Source organism: Anolis carolinensis, chromosome 1 (genome assembly GCF_035594765.1).
Source record: "Anolis carolinensis isolate JA03-04 chromosome 1, rAnoCar3.1.pri, whole genome shotgun sequence".
NCBI lineage: Eukaryota > Metazoa > Chordata > Lepidosauria > Squamata > Dactyloidae > Anolis > Anolis carolinensis.
In genome coordinates, this window is record NC_085841.1 from 255,103,243 (window position 1) to 255,127,607 (window position 24,365).

Here is a 24,365-nt window from a genome sequence, read left to right on the forward strand (position 1 = left end):
AATACTTTGGTTTTCTGGTACTAGCTCAAAATGCTTGTTAGCATAGAGTAACCCCTTCAGGAATAATAATATTCTTCATTTTTGCCATAAATGCCTATGGTTTTTCTCATGACACAGCAGCTGGTATATTATAGTGCTTTTTATGATATCAGGCAGATGGCTAACTGCAAAATATACTCTAACTGGCTACTTGATCATTTTCTTCTCATCTCTTGTTCCTGAGCTCCCCCCCCCCCCCGTGTTTCTTGTTATCCTATACAATTCTCATAAAGAGAGCACTCAAATTGTCACATGAAGGGGGGAGGGAATCTTTGTTCTATGGTTTTGTGTGGCTTTGCCCTGCATTTATGCTTATTACATGTAGTCCTCAGGTTACAAACAAGATAGGTTCTGTAGGTTTGTTCTTTAACTTTATCGTAAGTTGGAACAGGCATATTTTTTAATGTATCTCCAGCCCAAAATATTTTAAGTTTTGAATAGCACAGGGAAGGGTTAACACTCCTGTAATATTTGTTTGGATGTCTGTGCCCCTGTTGAGAAGATTTATTTCACTTCACTTTCTGTTCCTGCGACAAATGGATTTTTAAAATTTTGGGCTGCTGTGGGAACAAGGATTGGTGATAAAGCCTCATGATAAGTCTTACAGGAGTAAATTTTCCTTCCTAGGGGCAGACTTCCTTTCACTTCCTGTTGTCTCACCCCCCCCCCCCCCATTCTGTAGCTAGGGATGATATCACATTAGTGTTTTAAAGTGGGGGTTCCTGCTTTGCTATTGTGTGGCTACTGCCTGCAGAATTCTGGGAACTGTAAGTTTGGGAGGCTGGAGACCTCTCTGGATGAGAATTCCAAAGGTCCCACTCTAAACTACAAGGCCCAGAATTCTGCAGGAGGCAACCACACCACTGAAAGCAGGATCCAGCGCTTTAAAATATTTTTGGATCTCCATACAAAATAGAGGTCAGACAACAGACATATGCTTTAAAGGGGCCATTATCTGACGTATGTATTTGTTTATCTATCTTCTGTAACCTAGAGGAAAAAGGGGGGGGGAGTTAAGGGACAGGTGATGGATATAGTTAAGGGACAGGTGTCACTTCAATGACTACTTCCACAAACCACTCTGTGCCAGCACCTCAACCCCGAGGGGCAATCCTTGCTCACTTCATCCCGTCTTAACAGGAAGACCATCCTGGGGGTGCTCTCTTCCAAATCATAGGGTTTTACAGTAGCGAGAAACTCCCATTCTAGCCTCAAAGGTGGCCCCTTTCCCAGCCCACCAAGTAGAGAGACCGTTTCAGATGGCCACCCTTCACCTACAAAAGCGATACCGTGGTGCCTACTGAATCTAATTTAAACTTTTAACATGCCAGTGACAACGTATTTAATTGACTCCACCTAAAAGCCAATTTCCATCTTCAACAGAAACAGTGTGGGATAAATGAAAAACCTCCCAGATTAAACATTGGGAGCAGGGTATTCCTACAAGGCCTTTACATTACCAGTTCTAATCTCACAGTAAATGAGGGTGGGTCACACACATTTAAAAGGACATTGTGAGGGGTGGAGCCTATTTATGGCTTGCTCTACCCCTTGTCACATGAACAAAGGGAAAGAAATCAGCTAATCCCCTCGAAATCCCATCTGATCTCCTTCATGTGGGCCTTCCAAAGCCTCACTTTGCCATAGGCTTTGCCTTTGTGGCTCAGGTTGGGCAATGTGATGTTATCCTGAATATTCTCTCTACCTGATTCTGCCAATATATCCCCTTCCCTCTATATCCTTTCATTCACTAGAGTTATTCCCCTACAAAATCAGCTTTCTGGATCAATGTATCTTTTTCATATTCCTGAGAATTTTTCCATGTGTTTTCTTGAGAATGTTATAATTGTTCCTAACTTTGTTCTTAAATTAGTCAATAAGTAATTTTAAGTAATGTCTTACTAGTACAAGTTTTTTAAGTCTTTGCTGGGTGGGAAGAGGTAAAGAACAGAAGAAATGTAGCAACATATTCAAGACTAACTTTTTTATTTTAGCATCCATTTTTGTGGATATAAACTCACTCCTCCGAATGTAGTACCACTGGGTACAGACTGGAAAATAATGTAATAGGATCTATTCTAAAAGATGCAAATCATATCTGTTCTACATTTTCAAAGTTTTGAAAGACATGAGGAGTTAAAAGTCTTTCAGATCTTTATAGTGATCAATTAGTGCTGATATAATGAAAGCAATAAATTTGCATGCTAGAACCCAGTTTTCCTGGTTTCAAAATGCTCTCTAAGAAGATTTTGCTTGCTATATGGGCAATATCTTTCCTTCCAATTTTTTCCATCCCTTGTTTGTATCATCCTTGCTACCACAGCATCTGTAATTAATTAAAGAACAAAGTATTTCACCAAGACTTGTCAATTCTTGTCATGGTTTGCAAAGGCACTGTGCTGTGTGTGTTAACTGGAAAATGAAGTGCATGAAGCTGATTGGATGAACCTGCAAAGACCTGCGTTGATTTGATGCTGTTTCTGTTCTGCTGCTGCAGAACCAGTTTGCACAAGTTTTCAGTTGCTGACTGAGAACTGCTGGTGAAGGCCTTGCTATTTTGAGGCCTATTTTGCTGCTGAGAAAAGAGGGGAAAGAACCAGGACTGTCTTCTGACTGAGAAAGGACTATTTATGACTGTGGACTTCTGTAAGTGATCAGAGGGACCATTGTAAATACAGTGCTATTGTTTTTGATCTCTTGGACTCAGTAAAGTTTCTGCATTTTTGTTCTGCAAATCTGTGTGGCATGTTATTGTTCTACAGGTGATTCTGGATCGCAGGCACACGTAAGAGCTTCCATTTATCATCATCAATCCGCTACAATTCTCACTGAAATATGCCTATAGGATTTCACTATGAACTATTTGAATTCATTCATATACACTTCAACATCCTGGCCTTTGCCTTTCCTCTACAATTAATGGATTTTCATAGACCAATTATGCACCGTTCTTCCACAGAGCACCTAACATCATACTGTTTCTATAGAAAACTGTATCAGCTAGCTATTTGCTAAATTTTCTTTTTCTGATCTGAGTTCTCTGTCTCTCCCTTGAACTTCTCACCCATGTTTGGTTATCTGCTATCAGCTCTGAAAATGCTCATTTTTGGGCCTTCATTGCACAGCTGAGTTTATTATCTGGATCTGATTTTTATCATGTTGGCTAAAATGGGCCATGATTTATGTCCTGCTGTTGTTCTATGCCATTTTAAAAACCTTTCTAACCATAGCTAGGAGGGGAAAGATTGTGGTAATAAAAAGAAAATAATTTGTTTTCATACATTCTTGAGAAACTAAAACTATTTCTTCAAAGTAAGCTTTGATAAAACAATATACTTTGTATATTGCCAGATACTTTAAGGACCGTAACCAACTATTGTGGAGAAAATATATACAAAATCAACAAGCGAAAGTTAAAATTTTAGGAAAGACAATGAGGTGTCAAGAAGCCACATTTTTTAACTTTGGGTTTTCTCCTAAGAGAAACAAGCACATAAGGAATTTCTGTTAAGAATTATTGTTTTCAAAATAAGTGAACTATTGTATAAATTCATGTATAAGTTGACCTCATGTATAAGTCAAGGGTAGATTTGAGGGCCAAAATTATGAATTTTGATATAACCCATGGATATGTCAGGGGTCATTCCTTAGAGCGGGGAAAGCCCCTGTTGTAGCCTCATCAGATTCTGAATGCTCAAAAGATGAGGAAGGGGGTTCTGGGATAGATTTGGAGACCCCATGGGAAGATAAAAGTGGCCTGGAGAAAGTTGTTTTGGAAGCTCCTAGCAGTTCCCATGAGATTGGAGAAAGCGGTATCAGTTCTCATGAGAATCTGCCAAAAGTACAGGCTGAGAGAAATGTGAGAAACAAATCTTTGTCCCAATCAAGGCATTTGGAACTTCGAAGGCAGAGCATACAACAGAGACAGACTCACTTTTCCAATTGTGGTATTTTCACCATGTATATGTGTTTTAATTATTCTGTAACCCTCCTCGAATCATGAGAGGCTGGTAAGTAATAAAATTATTATTGTTATGGTTATTATCATAATCATTATGTGTTTACCAATAAAACACCTATTCTATTTAAATGTTCTAAATGGTGGAATGTGACACAGCCAATAACTAAATAAGATTAATTTGTATGTTTTGAGAAAAAATATACATAAATAAAATCGATATGACTCCTGTATCCACATGAGATGCATTTCAAGATCACAACCACTACCTCTCAGATAAGAGTGAGCCCTATATTTGACGATATCTGGGCCAGGATGACCTCCACAAAAAAAGCATTGAAGAATCTAGAGAGCCACCCAAACACTTGTTTGTGGTCCTACCTAGGGGTGCACCTACATTATAGAATGATGTGGCTACTTAAAATGTCACAATTCAATGCTATAAAATCCTGGGAGTCGATGTTTGGGGAGACAGCAATACTCTTTGGCAGAGAAGGCTAAACTCATTGTGAAACTATGGTGGTTAAAGTGGTCAAACTGTATTAATTTTGTAGTGTAGATGAATTCTAGGTCCTCCTTTGCTGTTTTATGGTATGCTCAGGCAGGAGGAATGCCAGAGACTCATATTGGAGGAATTAGAAAGGCCCACAAATTATTCTAGGGGGAATGGGAGAGATATGTAAAATCATAAATATTGAATCCATGGATAAGGGGTCATATTGTATATTTAGAAATATAAGTTACTGGTACATTCTATAATTCCATATAAAGTGTTCCCTCACTCATCACAGGGGTTACGTTCCAGGACCACCTGCAATAAGTGAAAATCTGCAAAGTAGGGACATTATTTTTATTTTAATATTTATATATTATTTTAATAGTTAAGTGGCCTTTCTCCCCCTTGCATGCCTTGGGGAGCCAGTGAAGCCTTCCCTACCAGTGCTGGTGGGCCCCTTGCTCCATGCCTGCCATGTTGCTCTGACTGCCTCACCACCCCCTTTGGGGAAAGTAACACCGCTCTGCCTGGTGAGTGAGCTAGCGAGCAAGGGAGGATGGATGAGAGAGTGAGGGTGAGCGGCAGCGGCGGCAGCTCCTGCTTCTGCTTCTGCTCCAGCCAGGCCACGCCAGCAAACATGGAAGACTCGGAAGAGGGGGCAAGACTCATGGAGGACTCCGCCCCCTCTTCTGAGTCCTCCACGTTCCCGACTGGAGCTGCCACCCACCATCACTCTCTCACTCTCTCACGCACCCTCCTTCACTCATTCGCTCACTCACCAGGCGGAGCGGTGTTCCTTCTTCCCTGGCTGCAGGAGCAGAGGCAGCCAAAGCAACATGGCAGGCACAAAGCAAGGGGGCAGCCCTGAGGAGGAGAAGCAGCAATGAGGGAAATAAATAAATAAATAAATAAATAAATATTTTCCCCCCCGCAAAACAGCGAGGGAGAGAAAAGTGAAGCATGAAGTAGCGAGGGAACACTGTATTCCTACGGTAGCATCTTTTTCTTCAGCGTTTGTCCCGCTTAATCGTGCGGTCCAGTTTTGTTGGCACCATTTCACCCAGTCATGTGCCTGATTAGGATGTATGCCCGCAGTCTTCAGATTGTTGTGCAACTTGTCCAGCCAGCATTGCTTTAGTCGTCCCTTTGGCTCTTGTCTTCACATCGGAGAGTGATTCTCATAGTTTGTCAGCAATTGGGGCAATACCAAAGTGTTGCCGGATGTCATTTTTGCAGATGTGGTCAAGGCATGTGACTCCAGCTATAAGTCGTAGAATCTTCATCTCCATAGCACCGAGGCAGCGTTCTGCTTCCTTTGTTGCTGGAAAACATTTGGCTCCATATATTGTGGCAGGCCTTATGGTAGTTTGATAGATTTTTTTATTATTGAGAATCTTCTTGTCGGTGAGTACACCTACTACAGAGCGCCATTTCATCCAAGTTGCATTAATCAATGTAGTGACTTCATTAAAGAGGTTGCCATCCGAAGTTATCGTTGATCTGAAAGATCCACCTGAATGGTACCAGTCCCCTCCTCATTGATCATCAGGTACCCCGTCTTTTTGATGTTGAGGCAATGACTGAATTGCGCCAACCGATCACTTGACATTCAAGTTCTTCCTTGTCCTCAGAAGCAAGCATTACGTTGTCAGCATAAAGCAAAGTCCAAGGTGCCGGTTTCTGCAAATCTCTAGTAACTGCATCCTTTACAACAGGGGTCCCAAAACTACGGCCCACGGGCCACATGCGGCCCCTGGAAGGCATCTATCCGGCCCCCACAGCAGTGGCTTCCTCCTCCTCCCCCAAGGAAGGTGCATGCCGCCGCTCTATCCATTCCCTGCACAAGCCTTTGCAGCCCTTTCTGACCTCTCCCTGCAAAAGCGTTTGTAGCCATTCCTGGCTCCTCCCTCTCCCTGCACAAGCCTTTCCTGCCTCCTTCCTTGCCCTGTGCCTGCCTGGAGTTGGAGCTTTGCTTGTGTTTACAAAGGTATTTTAATTATTATTTAATTTGTGGTGCACAAAGGCAGAAGAGGTCTGGACTAAGTGGCCCAAGGGGTCTCTTCCAACCCTTAATATTATTTTTATTGTTATTATTACTAACATTGAGGCTGGGTGGCCATCTGCCAGGGGTGCTTTGCTTGTGGTGGACAAAGGCAGAAGAAGGCTCGACTAAGTGTCCCAAGGGGTCTCTTCCAACCCTTGATATTATTCTTATTGTTATTACTAACATTGAGGCTGGGTGGCCATCTGCTAGGGTGCTTTGCTTGTGGCAGACAAAGACAGAAGAGGGCTGGACTAAGTGGCCCAAGGGGTCTCTTCCAACCCTTGATATTATTTTTATTGTTATTATTACTAACATTGAGGCTGGGTGGCCATCTGTCAGGGGTGCTTTGCTTGCGCTTTTAGTGGACAAAGGCAGAAGGGGGTTGGACTACATGGCCCAACCGTCTATATTATTTTCATGATGATGATTATTATAATAGTTATTATTATTATTAACATTGAGACTCGTTTGGTTTTTTTTTTTACTTCAAAATAAGATGTGTGCAGTGTGCATAGGAATTTGTTCACAGTTTGTTTGTTTTTTAAAAAAACTACAGTTTGGCCCTCCAATGGTCTGAGGGACCGTGAACTGGCCCCCTGTTTAAAAAGTTTGGGGACCCCTGCATTACAACAACGAAAAGGATGGGAGAGAGGGCTGAACCCTGGTGCACATCAACAGTGATGGGGAATTCTGAAGATGTGCCAGCAATAGCCTGAACTCTGCTTTTTGGATTGCTGTACAGAATCTCGATCCAGTTGATCAGTTCTTATGGAACATCATGTTGTTGTAGTGTACCAAATAACTTAATGAGGGACATGATCAAATACTTTCCCCAAATCAAGGAATGTGATACAGAGTGCCTTTCCTTTCTCCCAATGTTTCTCGACCAAGAATTGAGTGACATGAATTGCATCAATGGTACCACAACTGGAGATGAAACCTCATTGGTTGGTAGTAAGGTGGACAATTTCGCGAATTCTGTGGTCGACGGCACATTCAAAGATCTTTATCGCATGGGATAGTAGGCAGATTGCCTAGTAAGTTGTACAGTCCACAGGGCTGCCTTTCTTCTTCCAGATTGGTATATTTGTGCTTTGCTGCCAATCCATATATTCCTAACATGATATTTTTAAAAAGTTTAGTTGATGATGAGTTTTTTCTGGCTTAAACACGTAACAACCTGTGCCTGCAAACCTATGGCCCTTATGATATCATCCCATAGGGCACATAATATGTGGAAAATTCCTATTTCAGAATTCTACTTTTAGACAGAGGGACAAGAAAATAAGCATTTTGGTGGACAGCTGAACATGGCAAAAGAGGAAGATCTACAGATACACCATAAAGCAGCACCAGATCTGTACAAGTACACAGAGCACTTCAATTCTTCTGAAAACAGTGGGGAAAACATTTAAAAATAAATCCACAACAAGGTATCTGAAAGGTATATGGTGGAGAAGGGCCAGATAGCTTACCCTTCTTCACTTTTCCCTGGTAAGAAATAGTGATGGGATTTGCTCTGCAAGACGTTGCTTTGTAAAACTATTCTTATAGGATAGTTATTTCCTATAAGTGAAGAGCTGCTGCGCTTAAATTAATCTAAGGAATACTGAGACAGACTGAGCACTTGAGTACCTGGCAGAGGACCAACAGAACTAAATATTGGGTCCCAATATTCACATATCACCTTAGCCAAAGCTGTTCCCATGTCCATGCTAATTTAGATGTATTTCATAATGATTTCTGCAAATGAATCTGTATGCATTCCTTTAATAGCACAGCCTTTTTGTAATTTTAAATCATCTGATAACCATTTTGATGCCTCATCATTCAACACAGCACTGTAGTTTAAACAAATTACAGCAATTCCCTTCCATTTCTACTTCTATGGCACATCCCATCTTTCTTTTTCAATGTGTCCTTAATCTGAAACATTTTGTATCACTCACTGGCAGCATTTTAAATTTTCACTTTTTATTAAATGTTGAAAATCAATACTACTAAAAGTAGATGCACTCTCATTTAACATCCTCAAAGGCCTGACAGACATAGACCTCTTTCAGAATCACATTAGAGAGCAGTGGCTGATCTGATGGAATTTAATTATAGCATAAAAAGACACAGGCCACTATCCAGAGAGCCCATTTGTGTGCTCTCAGGGGATTGTGCATGCAGAGCCAGGCTTTCTGCCTCTCTTGTTCATCACATTAGACATCAACACCCTAGAAGCAGATTGCAAAAAAGACCTTTTTGTTGCTGTGGTTCAAGGAATATTCCCCATTTCAGGAATGGATATTATGCAGAAATTAAGAGCAACTCAATCTTCATGAAGTTCTGGTCCACACTCATCCTGACCATTGTGTCTGGGATATAGTTTTCGATCTTATATTAAAGGAGTAAAATGCAATGCAAAACAAAATAAATATCATCCTATAAAGATATAAAAATATCCATATATTTATTATATGCCCAGACATATTTTTGTCAGTTGGGAAATTTATTGCTCCCACACACACATATATATATAGATGCACACACGCAAAGATACATTAATAGGTATTTTGATTAAAAAATAATGCAGTTTCCTAAATGTGCAATGGTAATATTTTATATTGCCCCATGTCTATGAGACTTCTTATTATTCATTCCACAAGTAAAAGCACCTCTTCATTTTTTTTCATTAGTATGGCATTATCTAATCCCCTGGTTCACCTTCTGCAAACTGTGATACATGTACTGATCCGCAAGTAGACATTTTCTGTTGTGAACTGTTTTTTCATCAGTACACGTAGTATTATCATTTCTTGAGAACTTTTATTCTAACACCTGTTAATATGCATCAGGAAATAACTGAATTATAATCTCAGAGAGAGAGAGAGAGAGAGAGAGAGAGAGAAATGCTGCTAGTAAGGATATGGAGTTGCTATTACCTATTTGCATATGGGGAGGGGAGTATGAATACAAAAAAACTGAATTTATAAAATAGGTCAATGGCTAATGACAAAAACAATTGGAAAGTGTCACAAGAGTGTTCATTTCATCTTAAATCCATACATATAAAACAGCATCACAACATTGTAGAAAGGACAAAGTGCAAATTAATGCCACACTGTGCTTCGTGGGGAACTTTATCCTATTTTTTCTATCTGAAATATGTTGCCTTACATGTTTATTTAGCTATGGTTATAATAATTCACAGACTCCTAATTTTCAGATAAGCAGTCCAGTGGTCGAAGTGACCTGTCTTGAGAGGAAAGTTTTAAAGCTATTTCAGTTCCTGAATCTAAATGAAACATCTCCGCTTTTTCCTTTAAGAGTCTATTTTGGAGATGCCTTAGAGACCCTTCAAAAGATTCCAAGTAACTAACTTTTGATATAATCACTCCATGATGATCACAATAAGCTTTAAATGTTTTAAAGCAAATGTTTCTTCATCTCCTGGATCTAAAAGTATCCACTGCTCCAGGTAGTATTTCTAAATCTAAATTTCATTTTTGGTTATTTGGTCTGCATTGATTGAGAGATTGCACAATTTAACTGCAATCCAAAATTCAAATCTTAATTTTGAAACCTATATTTCTCCCTTTCATTAACTATAATTTGAAATTTACAAATAGCTATAATACCCCTTTTCAGCAATTTGCCAGAATTCAATAACATTTTCAAAGTAGCTCTGAAATATTTCAAATATATATTAGAAAGTATTATATGGCAAAAGCAATGGCAAAGAATGAGAAAACAACCAGAAATTCCATTATGCAAATAAATTGTACAAATGGTAAAGATGTAAATATCAAATTTTATTTCACTACTAAATACGGTAATATCTATCCTACATTTCCATAACACCAACAATTCTTTAAATCCAAACATTTTGGATGTTGTTAAAATAGTCAGCAAAGATATAACCAAGTGTTCTCTCTTCTACACTGCCAGATACTCCTGGTTATCAAAATAGAAAGTCCACAATATTTGATTTGAACTGGATTATCTTAGTCTACACTGTCATACACTCCAGTTCAAAGCAGATAATGTGAATTTAATACATCTATGTGGGAGAGCCCTTAAAAGAATCAGATATCAGATCTCAATGCTATTGTTATTTCCAACTAGAATAGACCAATTAAATCAATGGGATTTACCTACATGTGGCTAATCATGAAACTGTTTATTGAATAGGTTTACTCTGGTTAGGACTAATCAACTGAATACAAGTGCAGACTTGCAACCTCATCAGACTGGGCTTATGACACCAAGGAACTTCCAAAGAACTCTGTGAGTCAACTAGGGCTGAAACGACGTATGCCGCTGAAATAAGCCCAGTCTGATGAGATTGCACTATTGGAGAACAGGAGTATGCTGCCACTGCAGCAACACAGAAGGCTTTCTGTGTTGCACTAGAAGAAATGGAGGGAAGCAATGCCGTCAAGGCTCCCACCCCACCCTCATGGGATTGGCTTAAAGGTTAGCTGGGCCATATGGGACATGGGGCAATGGGTTCCCCATCCCCCCAATAGCAGTTGCTTGATTTGCCATAACATGTGGCAATCCTGAAGGCCTGTGTGAAGAGGTCCTTACAAATACTGAGCTGATTTACATAAATTAACATTGAAAAGTTATTGTGTGTGGTACACAGCTATTCTCTCTACCCTTTCTTCTCTAATCGTAGAATCACAGAGATGGAAGGGCTATCCCAGTACAACTTCTTGTTGTTAAGCTTCCCTATTTGAAGCACCTTGAATGAAACCCAAGACCATGTGCCTTTGAAGACTGTTCAGAAGCTGCAACTGGTCCAACGGGCCGCAGCCAGCTTGTTCACCAGAGCTGCGTGCAGCTCCACTGGCTGCCAATTTGCTACTGAGTACAATTCAAAGTGCTGGCTTTAGCCTATAAAGCCCTAAACGGTTCTGGCCCAGTTTACCTGTCCAAACGTGTCTCCCTCTATCAACCATCTCAGAGTCTAAGACCGTCTGGGGAGGCCCTGCTCTCGGTTCCGCCCTCTTCACAGGCACGATTGGCAGGGCCTTCTCAGTGGTGGCCCCTCGGCTGTGGAACTCCCTCCCCAGGGAGATTAGATCAGCCCCCTCCCTTCTGATCTTCTGCAAGAAAATTAAAACATGGCTTTTTGACAATGCCGTTGGAAATTTGGTGGAATAAGAGATATGAAGACAAGGAAATGACCTATGGAACGGCCCGGACCATGCTATTGGACCACGAGATTCACTCTGTTTTCAGAATTATTGTTTTAACTGTTGTATTTTATTGTTTATTATTATTATTTAAATGTCTATTTTGCACTTGTTTTAAAGGCATTGAATTATTGCCACACTGTGAGGCAGCCTTGAGTCCCCTCCGGGGTGAGAAAGTCAGGGTAAAAGTATCGTAAATAATTAAATAAATAAATAAAATGTGGGACAGTTCTCATTCTATCACAAAGATTTTAACACTAGGGAAAAAAATCAGTATATTCATTATTCACAAGACTATTGTTAGTTTCCTAAGCAGTTGAACATGATGCCTGCAATTCTCATTGCCACTTCTACAATATAATATAGACTTTATGAATTTAAAATCATTATCATCATAATCGTCATCATCTCATTTATATTGCACTCTTCCCTCAAATCTATGAGGCCCTTCCACGCAGCCATATAACTCAGAATATCAAAGCAAATATTCCACAATATCTGCTTTTAACTGGATTATCTGAGTCCACACTGCCATATAATCCAGTTTAATGTGGATTTTATACTGCTGTGTGGAAGGGACTTGAATATGAATTTGGAAGGCAATGATTACAAAATGTTAAGAGTATGCCTGGATTTCATCCGTTAAAACTATTAAAAACCAGTCCTGAATAACAAGAAATTTCACACATTATGAATTCATCAACAAATTAACAAATTGGTCAACACAGCATTTGAATTTATTTATAAATATGCCCAACCCAACTTTTTCTGTTCAAAATACTTAATAACATGCCACATACCATTAATCCATTTGGCTTCTGGATTGTGAATTATAAACTCTTTCCTGAACAGATCTTCTAAAGACAACCTTGTTTCTGATGAATTTGACAGTTCATCTAAATAAAATAAAAAAACACATTTTAATATCAAATCACTTATTTTTAAATAAAAAAGAACAGAGATACAAAGATGTTTAAATCACAATAGCAGCCCTACAATTTCAATACACAGCATCAAGTCTATAGTAGTAAATGGGTTTTCCCCATGCATTAAATATATTTGTAATTTTCTGAATGATATATCAACAAGGGTAAAAAGTGAATGCATTTTCACTAATACCATAGTACTTTATACATACATGGTCTTAAAGAGGCTTGTATAATAGTCACAATTCAATTATAGCAGCAATCTTGTAACATTTAATAAGAACAGCCTAAGGATCTCATCACATTGATGAGGTTGCCTGGGGTGGTTCGCCAGCTTCCATGGCAAATCAGAAGGGCAGTGGAATAATCCAAGCCCCTCGCCTAACCCACAGCGACAATTCCCCATCACACATGGGGAAGCATCGCCATGCGGCTTCCCCACACAGTGGCCCTATTGTTTTCAATGGAATACTGGAAGCCTCCTGTGTTCTGGACACAGTATCTTAAGACACTTTCACCTCAGTTGATCCACAGAGCCCCGATGGAATTGAGTGTGTGCCATGTGATGGGTGGAGTGGGGCTCCATGGATCAACTGGGGTGAAAGCATCCTATGATGCTGCCGAAGACATGTATGATGAAGTCATAAGTGAGTACAGAAAGACACACTTGTGGCCATGCTAAGTATTACTGCATTAGTAGCATAGTTGTTAATCACAGCTTAATGTGAATAGTCTAGGCTGTCCTCCAATTTCAAATCCAGATCAAGCATGTCATTTTGTCCTTTGCTTGCTAAAGACACTTTCAAGCACTGTTATTCTCTACAGTATGTTCACAAATGTTTCCAAGATGAAGGAAATAATTCTAGAACAACTTTGTCAGTTTGGGATCCTCCATATGTTTCCCACTGTTGTATATCATCGTCATCATCCTCAATACAAATCAATGACCAAGCGAATTGTAAGACAAAACATCTGGATAGCACTAGAATTGGAAAAGCTGTTCAAGAATATAGGAATCCATATCCCGACATGTTATATAAAAATGTCAATGGGCCCATCTACACTGGCCATTTAATGCAGTTTCAAAGCAGTAATGAAAAGGTTTTTTTGATGTGCAGATGTTTATATAGGAAATCCTGGAACTAATTTGAGTCCCAGATGGGGATTACAAAAACCACAGAGCACTGATGCGTATTAAGGGATTTCTTTTGCATGCTTTTGTCGGGGGGGGGGGGGGGAGGGAGGTGTCTGGCCGTCAAAGTTTGAAACTTGTTTTGAACTGCATTATATGGTCAGTGTAGATGGGGCCAATGTTATGATAAAGATAGTAATTAGGGTTGTTAGATCCATTTTTCAAAACAGGCTTTGGCTGTTTCGGCTTTTCAGGCAGCCGTAACGGCACTGAGGAAATCAAAACCTCTCCTGGAACTAATCTCTTCTATCATACTTTTGATAAGATCTTGATACCATTTTCCCTCTTTGTGTTGCTTTCTTCCCCTCAACATAATTTTTAAACTTTCATTTCAAATCCATATTTTCCTGAATACAAATATTTTTTTAACAAGAGAATACAAACCACTGTTCATAGTGTGATGTCCATGGATTTCACTGAATGAGCAGTGCAGAACATTTTCTACACATATCTTCAACTCTTCCATTCATGTATCAAGTATGTCTCAAAGCTATAAAACTACTGCTCACAAAATCCAACAAACTGCTTTCCAAACAAACTTTAACATTTACATTTAATTTCTTTTAATTGTCTTCAATCTTAAGACTCTTAATCAACTTCTGTTTTTGTAGTGTTTTGTCTTATTCTTTTCCCAGAAAGTACAACTGTTTCAGAATGTAACTAGAAACATTTCCCTATTGCTCCAATTCAATTGGAGATGTTCATGGTATAGAAATAAAGTTTTACTTACACACTCCTTGACTAATTTTTTCTGCCCATATTTTACATTCAGAGTTCTGAATCTACCTGTATTATTGTGCAGTATAGTGACAGAGAATGCTGATAAAAATAGTTAGTTACCTATGCCTTGATTAACAAGATGGAATAAAATGATTTTGAAATGGGAAGCTCAATACAGCTTGTACTGTCATAACATTTGAGTTTGTAGTCCCAAAGGAACACACAGGCAAACAGGAAAATATAGTGTGAAATAGGGATACATAGGTGAAAGTAATTTTAAAAATCTTTTCTGAGCTCTGGTAATATCTTTGAAAACTGTGTGGTTTTTTAATATGTTCTCCTGGAGAAAAAGCAGTCTCCCAACTCACAAATTTCCTGATTCCCCATGGTCATGTAACAATTACTGGGAGAGGGCGAGGAAGTGTATCATAGGGCCCTTCCAGACAGGCCCTATATCCCAGGATCTGGTTCCAAGTTTTCTGGTTTAAACTGAATTATATGAGTCTGCACTGCCAGATAATCTGGGATAAACAAAAAATCTGAGATCAGATCCTGGGATATGGGGCCTGTATGAAAGGACCCATACTTGGTCCTGGACAAACTCCCTCACCCTCTCTTGCCAGGTAGTACACGTCCATGCTGTTAGGAGGCATAAGGGTAGCTATGCCAGCAGGTAGCGTTCCATGAACAAGTTGAGTAAGGAAAAGAGCACATTGGGGTGGATGAGCATCATCTGGCTGTTCTCCCACTATACTGAGGTCGGCAGGAGGGGATATGGGGAAGCAAACAAGTGGACAGGATCATCACCTGATATCAAAACTATTGACTAACAAGCCTTATTCAACTGCCCCAAACCCTTCCCACTATAATGATTATAGTCTCCGGGAGAAGTCAGGAGGCTGGGAAACAGACCATAGTCCTTGGTCCTATTCAAAGTCTTAGGAAAAATAAGCAAGAAATGTGCTCCAAGAAAATTGTTCTTGATACAATTCCGAATACATAAGATGCTTGTTCTCTCTGTTTTGATCAGTGATCAATCCTGGAGTTAGCTGCGCACAGTAAGATCAGCTGGAGTAGAATTCCACTGTTTTCAAGCTCAAGGGGTATTGCATTGTTTACTGTAGAAACACTGCTGCAACTTGATACCAAAAATCTATGTTTCTCCAGGCTTCCTTCACTATACTCACAATGCCAATGCAACTAAAAATGAAACAAAAAAACCCTTTCAACTAAATAGAGAATGAGGAAGAAAACCTCTTCACATGGGGTTATAATTGGTGGCATATGCCAGTTTTGCCCAGGTCACCCATGGAGCCCGCCAGCTCCCATCAGGTGATGCCAGTCTGGCTCCATGGGAGAAGAAGGGCGGAACCGACGCATGCTGTCATCAGGGTAACATGGGAGGGCTCCTGTGTTGGCATTGGAATTCATGGGAGGAAGCTGTGCACTCCACGCTTTCCCCATCTGATTGAAATGGAGCACTTCTGGTGGCCATGTGACAAGATTGTTAGTGACTGGATGTCAAAGGCTTTGTTAACTGTAATATCAAGCTCTTCTACACAGCTGTCTTTGGTTTGTGCGTCATACCTTGGGGCTGATCAAGCTTCCCACACCAAAATAAATTGAGGAATGATTGCAATTTAGATGCAACAAGTATTTACAGCACCAAAAGCTGGACCACAAGGTTACAGAAAAGTCTCTATATGAAAGAATTTAAACTCTGTAAATATTAATACTGAAATTAAATACAAAATGCCATTTGACACTTCCATGCCATTAGATAGCTGGCTGTGTGTAGATGTGTGGTGTACAAAAAAGCTCATGCAAAGTATAATGCTTTCTTAAATAGTTCTTCCCAGCATCTCTTAAGCTGACTGTCTTAAACCCAATCTAGCACAGTGTATTAATTCAATTAATTCCAACTATAAAGTTCACCAGAATAGCCTTCTCACTTTCTGACTGTTTTGTATCTGCAACAGTTCGTGAATGGGATGTACAGTTTTTTCATATGTTACTATAAATTAATTAGTTATTTGTTGACTATCCATTTGAATTGTCATTGTTTCAATACACTAAAAGAAATCAGACACAACTAATTCAATGACTCATTACATTATTAATTTGTTAGCCACCAAATATTGCTTAATACTTTCCTGATTAATAAAGAAGTTAAAACCATGTTTTGATGAGTTAATTAATTTTATTTTGCTGCAATGCCTTATTAAGGGATATCTCCCCTTCTGCTAGATTCCACAAAACACGAAAGCTTTAGGATACAACAATTAGATTAAAGCAAGGGGTTCTCAAACTTCTTCAGCCATGAAGTCCTTTTTGAATAAAAAGTTTCTCATGGAGCCCCAAGAAATGTTAATATAATATAATATGTATCAGGCATGGGCAAACTTTTGGACACAGGGGCCACATTGCATTTTAAAATTTGACAGACGGGCCAGGACAGTGGTAGATGGATGGAGAGTGTTTGTGTCAACTAATTGAAAAACACATGAACAAGTTACTTTGCATACTACACATACCTTGTATGTAGTGCAAAAAAGAAAGAACAATACAATATTTAAAATGAAGAACAATTTTAACCAACATAAACTTATCAGAATTTCAGTGGAAGACCCCCAGAGGGCATCTAGTCCAACCCCCTTCTGTCTTACAGGAAAAGCACAACCAAAGCACCTTCCAACGTATGGTCATCTAGCCTTTGTAACAACAACAACAACAACAACAACAACAACAACAACAACAACAACAACAACAGAAACATCAGAGGCTATCCAGTTCAACTCTCTTCTGCCATGCAGGAATAGCATAATCAAAGAACTCCCTGAGCGGTGGCAGGAAAATAGGGTTTTGAAAGCTAAGAAGGCAAGGGGGGGGGGTCTGGGCAACAAGAAAAAGAATGTGGGCAACAAGAGATTCAGGGAGAAAAAGTCTGTGCCCTAGGAGGACACTGCTGCTGTTTCAGCAGCTCTAAGCTTTAATTTCCCTGCATTTCTCAGGAGGAGGAGGAGGAAAAAGGAGGAGGCGAGAAGCACCATAGAACCGTGGAGCCCCTGCATGTATGCACACAGTTAGTTGAGAACTATAAATCTTCCCATTTTTATACACACACACACACACACACACACACACACACAAACAGTATGCATGCTGTATTCTGAATAAATACAGCTGCTGTCAAAATAGTGAGGTAATTTAAATTAGCATTACCACCCAACACTCAAGATCCAAATACAATCCAATTGCAGAGAAGTAAACAATTCATATATTTCTTTTATCTCTACAATTGCAATTGAAAAATATGGATATTTTATTTTAATTTTGTTCTGTGTTCAAAAATAAAAAAGTGAGGTCTGTACTTGTATTGCCCGTTGGAAAATACCCTAGTGATATTTTAGAAGGAATCTACTAAATATTACATTTATAACATCTATTATTTTTGTAACTCATATTCCAAGCATTTAGCTTCTTGTTGATCAAGCAAACATTTTCTTTCACCGTTGCTCTATAAAATAATTTTATTCACCTTGCATTTCTATAGCTGTGATTTTTAGGGTTTCTTTTTTTAAAATGTAAACAAATAATAAGATTATTTAAAAAAATAATTAAAAAGAAAGCAAGTAACTTTTTCTACTGTCCCTTGTAGTCTACCAAAAAAATGGAAAAATAATTTTATTTTCTATTCTATATAAACTTAAGCTATCAGGAAACAAAATCTTAAGGAGCATCTTCTGACTTGAAAAAAAACACAGAAAATAATTATACCATTTTTTCCTACAGGCTTCAGAAGACTAATATGTTGCTACATTCTCCAAAACAAAAGAAAATAAAGAAGTTGTGTTATTCAATTTGAATGAATTGTAACTACAGACCAAAATCCAGAAAGAATACAGAAAAATTGGGGGACAGGAACATTAGGGTGAACATTTGCAAATTCCGCATCAGATCTCTGCCACCAAGGGATTTTTAAGTTCTTTGATAAACGGTCCTTTTGCTTTACTGTCTAGGAATTCATACACCTCTAACTGACTCCAAACCATTTCTAAACATCTTGTCTGTTCCCTTTCCAAAATTTATACATGTCACATTCTGAAGAATAAGATCACTGAATGCCACCTGGAAACAATTTGCATGAGACCACAGTGATTGGGCAGATGTGGTGTGTGTGAGGGGGTGCGTGTGTGTCTTGCCCTCCAAATCCCAGACCTTATTTTCTTTTTTTTTCAAAATAGAAAGTGACTTAAAATACTGCATTACTACCAGGACTATTGGGAGGGGAAGGGATAGCTAAAAAATATGGCCACCTCCTTCTTTCTCCCTGCTTTTCCACTATCCCTGGTGCCTGGAGACCTTCCCTTCCTCCTCTTGCCACTTTCCAGAATGAATAATAAATAGGCTTCTAATTCTCACCACGAACTACAAATGCAACTGTCAGAATTCGCTACCACACCTAGGCTGGATCTATACTGCCTTATATCCCACAATCTGACTCCAGATTATCTGCTTTGAACTGGATTATATGAGTAAATAGGACTAAGGGAGAGGCCTGCTAATACTACCAATGCTGGTTAAGAATGACGTCTTGTGATGGTGGGGTTCTAACACCATAAATTATTATGTTGTCATCTCGCAGAGGCTAGCAACCAGTTGATTATGTGATGTGTCATCCACATTTCTCATGCAGCAGGCTGGCACTAGGAGAGCAACAAAGCAATTTTCACTATTTCTAACAGGAATCAGGAAAGAAACATTAAACTTTCACCAAGAAACACCAGCCTCAGTTATGTATAGCTGTACTGTGCCAGTGTATTGACCTTCTTCCAGTTATTGGATGCAGCAGGTGTGAGCAGAGTCAAAGAAATCAACCATTATGACTCCTTGGGTATCATCAGAAAATTCATACTGTTGTTTTGTATATTTTCTGTATGTTTATTCTGATAATAGAAATAAATCGTCATTATCTATATCAGAATGGGACTCATGTAGACTTTTTAATGCAGTGGTTCTCAACCTTTGAGTCCCCAGGTGTTTGTGCCTACAACTCCCAGAAATCGCAGGCAGTTAACCAGCTGTTAGGATTTCTGGCAGTTGAAGGCCAAAACATCTGGGGACCCACAAGTTGAGAACCACTGTTCTAATGATTTTGGAATATAATTCCCAGCAGCATTAACCAATACAGGCAGTAGTGAGGAATGCCAAAAGTTGCAGTCTAACAATATTAGGAGGAACACACATCCTAGCCTTGCTATACATGGATGTTTTTGTCAAAAGAGGGGTTTTTAGCTATAGTTTTCATAGCATTAAGGGAGCACTGAAAGAAAGAGACCAAACTTTAATGCAGAAAGAAAAATAAGTCATAGAAGATGATATAAATAAAAAATAGGTACTGCAATGTGTTTAGATAATATATAAATAAAATCATCCTACCTGGTGTTAAAAGAATTACAGACATTGTGATGAGTGAACATACAACAAGAATCACCAACAGCGCAATGGCTATTCCTTTCCAATTCCTCTGTGGGGGACTGTTGCTTCCAAGATCCTAGGAGGAATAAAAAAAATGTTTCAGTTACTTGCTATGCATTATAAAGTAAAAGGTCTTGCTATATGCATAGTTATCATCACAGTCTGCAATCTGATCATCATGCTTCATTTTGCAGCATTTCAATCAGTCATTTAGAAGGGCTTGAATCCTCTATTTTAAAAAAAATACTAATCAAGAGGGAGGGAGGGAGGATATTGAAGCAGTATAAAGGTTGACAAGAATATGACTGGTGTTTTAATGTACTAATGTACTTCAGGGTAACACTTTGCAAAATAATTAGGGAAATAAAACATACACATTTACTACAATTCCACCTAAAGTGGCATCAACCATTAAGCTTTAAATACATGTAGTTTATAGCATGAAGTGTTAAACTTCCCATTAAGAACGAAAAAAGACTTTAACATCAGATTATCTTAAAATTAAATATTATAATTGAAAATAATTTATTATTCTGTATCCTGTTTCTGAAGTGCTCCTCCATGACTCATAAAAATCAACATTTTGTAGTAGCATTTAAGAACGGGTTCTAGAATTGTTGGCACATGTAAGCACACTTCTTTCCATATGATGCAGGTGCACAACGTTTCCAATCCGAATTAGGCAAGGAGGTTTAAATCCTTCAGTAAAATAAATGCAAACTGTATATTATTTCTATTTTTGTTGTTGTTTTTAAAATAGTACATGGTACAATATCATTTACCATCTTGTGGCATGTGCTACATTTCATTGATTATAATGAGGTGTGAGGTGATCCCTCTGAATCAGGCATGTATCGGGGGGGGATTGAGGGGCTTCAGCTCTCCCCCCCCCCCGAAATTCTCAGGTTAGCCCACAAGAAGGCCTTACTGGTATTATTTAAACTGTTATGTTTATTCATATCATGATCTGATCACCATGCTCAATATATCCCATATGCATGGGGGTATTGGGATAACGATACAAAAGGTTTGCTAGGGTACATCCTCTCTCACTCAGACTCAGCCCCCCCCCCCCCTCCGCCCTGGAATCAAAATCCTGGCTATGGGCCTGCTCTAAATATATTTGGAGAGGAATTTTCTGACTAGTATATTCTTCAATATTTTATGAATGAAAACTGAGTCACATGTGTCAAGCTGCATTAGAGTATGGTATTAACAAGGAATAACACACCAAGCTACTATTTTAAGCAGAGACCCCTTGGAATGTAGGTACTGTTTTAGGAAATCCTTTAACATCAGATCAAAGACCAGTTGACCAATAATACAGCACTCTTAGCACTTAGGAATAATATAGCACTCCTAGTTTAACCTAATTCACCGAGTTACTAGACAAAAAGGGGGAAGGTGGATGAAATGCCAGGGAAATATGAATGTGGAGAATACTTTTTGCTCTACTAAAAGGTAAAGGTTTCCCCTGATGTTAAGTCCAGTCGTGACCGACTCTGGGGGTTGGTGCTCATCTCCATTTCTAGGCCGAAGAGCCGCCGTTGTCCTTAGACATCTCCAAGGTCATGTGGCCAGCATGACTGCATGGAACACCGTTACCTTCCTGCCGGAGCGGTACCTATTGACCTACTCACATTTGCATGTTTTCAAACCGCTAGGTTGGCAGGACCTCGGCTAACAGTGGCCGCTCATCCCGCTCCCGGGATTTGAACCTGGGACCTTTGGGTCCGCAAGTTCAGCAGCTCAGCGCTTTAACACACTGTGCCACCAGAGGCCCCTTTTGCTCTACTAGATGAAATTAAATGAATAAATTCATGCATTCCGATGATATTTTGGAATATCTTAAGTCTAAAGTCCTGTATACATTAAACTCTTTGGAATATGGTTCTGCTTAGATGTAGGACATTTTACTGACACTATAATCCAATATGGAATCAGTTCAAAAGTACAGTAGAGTCTCACTTATCCAAGCTAAATGGGCCGGCAGAAGCTTGGATAAGCGAATATCTTGGATAATAAGGAGAGATTAAGGAAAAACCTATTAAACATCAAATTAGGTTATTATTTTACAAATTAAGCACCAAAACATCATGTTATACAACAAATTTGACAGAAAAAGTAGTTCAATATGCAGTAATGTTATGTTGTAATTACTGTATTTACGAATTTAGCACCAAAATATCATGATATATTGAAAACATTGACTACAAAAATGGCTTGGATAATCCAGAGGCTTGGATAAGTGAGACTCCACTGTAACTGTTTTATGCAGGGTAATTATATTGACAGGTCTAGAACCAGTTTGAGACATGGAAGGTGATTACACTGAACACAGAGCTTGGCGGGTGGAGGGGGGGTCCCTTATTTCCTGGGGAGATGAACATCAGCACACCAGAAGCATGAGTCCCCTGGGGGAGATAGGGTGGAATACAAATGAATCTTATTATTATTACAGTAGAGTCTCACTTATCCAACACTCGCTTATCCAATATTCTGGATTATCCAATGCATTTTTGTAGTCAATGTTTTCAATACATCGTGATATTTTGGTGCTAAATTCGTAAATACAGTACTTACAACATAACATTACTGCATATTGAACTACTTTTTCTTTCAAATTTGTTGTTAAACATGATATTTTGGTGCTCAACTTGTAAAATCATAACCTAATTTGATGTGTAATAGGCTTTTCCTCAATCCCTCCTTATTATCCAAGATATTTGCTTATCCAACATTCTGCCGGCCTGTTTATGTTGGATAAGTGAGACTCTACTGTATTATTATTATTCAGGATAGTGGGAAAAAGAAAATAACTATTAAAAGGGGGCTGATTAGCCCTCTGAAGCCCAGCCATGCCCTGTGTAGGAATGAAAATAACATGTAGTTCACATTTGACCAGTCCACACACTGTCTTGCCAGAGAAAATATATGCTACACAGATGAATAATAAGTTTACTCTTCAAAATGCAGAGCAACATATATACATTCATAAGACAAGTTGCACTGACTCACACCATGTCCTTTTAAGAGAGATTCAAATAGTCCTTAGATGTCCATGTGAAATGTCTTCCTCCAGCAGCCCAGAAACAAAAACCTCTCTTGGTAAGCTCTTTTCCAAACTGAGCTCTAGCAGAAACTGTAACTGTTGCCAAAACTCCCAAGCTCAGGTAGCTCCCTGGGTGTGGCCCAATCAGTCAGCTTCGTCCTTCGCATTTTTTCTGTTGACATACACACAGGCCTGTAGCGAGGGGGCGGTTTTAGGGGTTCAACCCCCCCCCCGAAATTTTTCAGGTTATAAAAAAAACCTGGTTTACTCATGAATTTTAACTGGTTAACCAAATCCCCATGCTAAGTCTATGAGACACAAGACATTAAGAACCCCTCCAGGCACTATCTCAAGCAGATATTGACAGGTTTGTAGCAGGGAGGGGTGTGTGCTAGGGGTTAACCCCCCCCCCCCCCGAAATTTTCAACCACCCCCCCCCCCCCGAAAATTTTTTCTGGCTACAGCCCTGCATACACACAAAATGATTTTTACATGCCTTAACATACCCTTGGGGTGCATGTTTGGGATCTTTTACCGTGCTCATGTTTAGGATCTTTTACTGTGCTTCAGCAGAGGCAGGTTTCTACAGTGCATTTTGTAGAGCCAATTTTGCCCTAAACCTGGGGATACACAGGGATCAGCTGCAACATAGGTTCAACAGAACTCAAGACTTCCCTGTGACTTTTTGTTAAAAGCACTGACCTTTGACACTGATTATAGTATGCACTGGCATTGGCTTAATTTTGTCAAGTTTTAAAACTAATCAAGGAACAGAAAAGGCACTGCAGACTAACTCAACCAGAGAAGTCAGCCATAGCAGAGCACTTGATGAACCAACCTGGACACAGTATATGATTTGAGAACACAGAAATGCTGGGCCAGCTCGACAACCACCATGTCAGACTACACAGAGAAACCACTGAAATCCACAAGAAGCATGTGGACAATTTCAACAGAAAGGAGGAAACCATGACATTGAACAAAATCTGGCTACCAGTATGAAAACAAACTCTAAAATCAGGACAGTAAATACAGAAAAACAATCTGAAAACAGGAATTGTGGATATGAATCAATCAGAGACAGCTAGCACCTCCGAACAAACGCCCCCAGGCAGGAAGCAGCCATTAAATGCCAATCAAGGTGATTAACTACAACATTCACACTGGCCTCCAAAAGAGAAGAGTTATTTCTCCCACCCTGGACCTTCCACGGATATATAAACCTCCCTTGCTTAGTTTTCCAATATACAGTACCTCACAACCTCTGAGGA

At 39.3% G+C, this 24,365-nt stretch overlaps 1 protein-coding gene and 1 long non-coding RNA gene across 4 annotated transcripts in view; both read right to left on the reverse strand.

The window, feature by feature from the left end:
• The window catches only part of LOC134295326 (uncharacterized), a 33,060-nt gene extending 20,540 nt beyond the window's left edge, over positions 1 to 12,520 (reverse strand). Inside the window, exon 1 of the long non-coding RNA XR_010001868.1 lies at positions 1 to 12,520. This exon is cut by the window's left edge and continues 19,921 nt beyond it. This is a non-coding gene — a long non-coding RNA (uncharacterized LOC134295326).
• dpp10 (dipeptidyl peptidase like 10) overlaps positions 1 to 24,365 on the reverse strand; it is a 798,815-nt gene that overhangs the window by 290,438 nt on the left and 484,012 nt on the right. For all 3 annotated transcript variants that reach the window (XM_008109652.3, XM_003214894.4, XM_008109657.3), the window contains exons 2-3: positions 20,004 to 20,118; positions 12,527 to 12,622 (exon numbers count right to left, since the gene is read on the reverse strand). In XM_008109652.3, the coding sequence (XP_008107859.1) occupies positions 12,527 to 12,622; positions 20,004 to 20,118 (211 nt within the window). The remainder of the gene's footprint in view (positions 1 to 12,526; positions 12,623 to 20,003; positions 20,119 to 24,365) is intronic.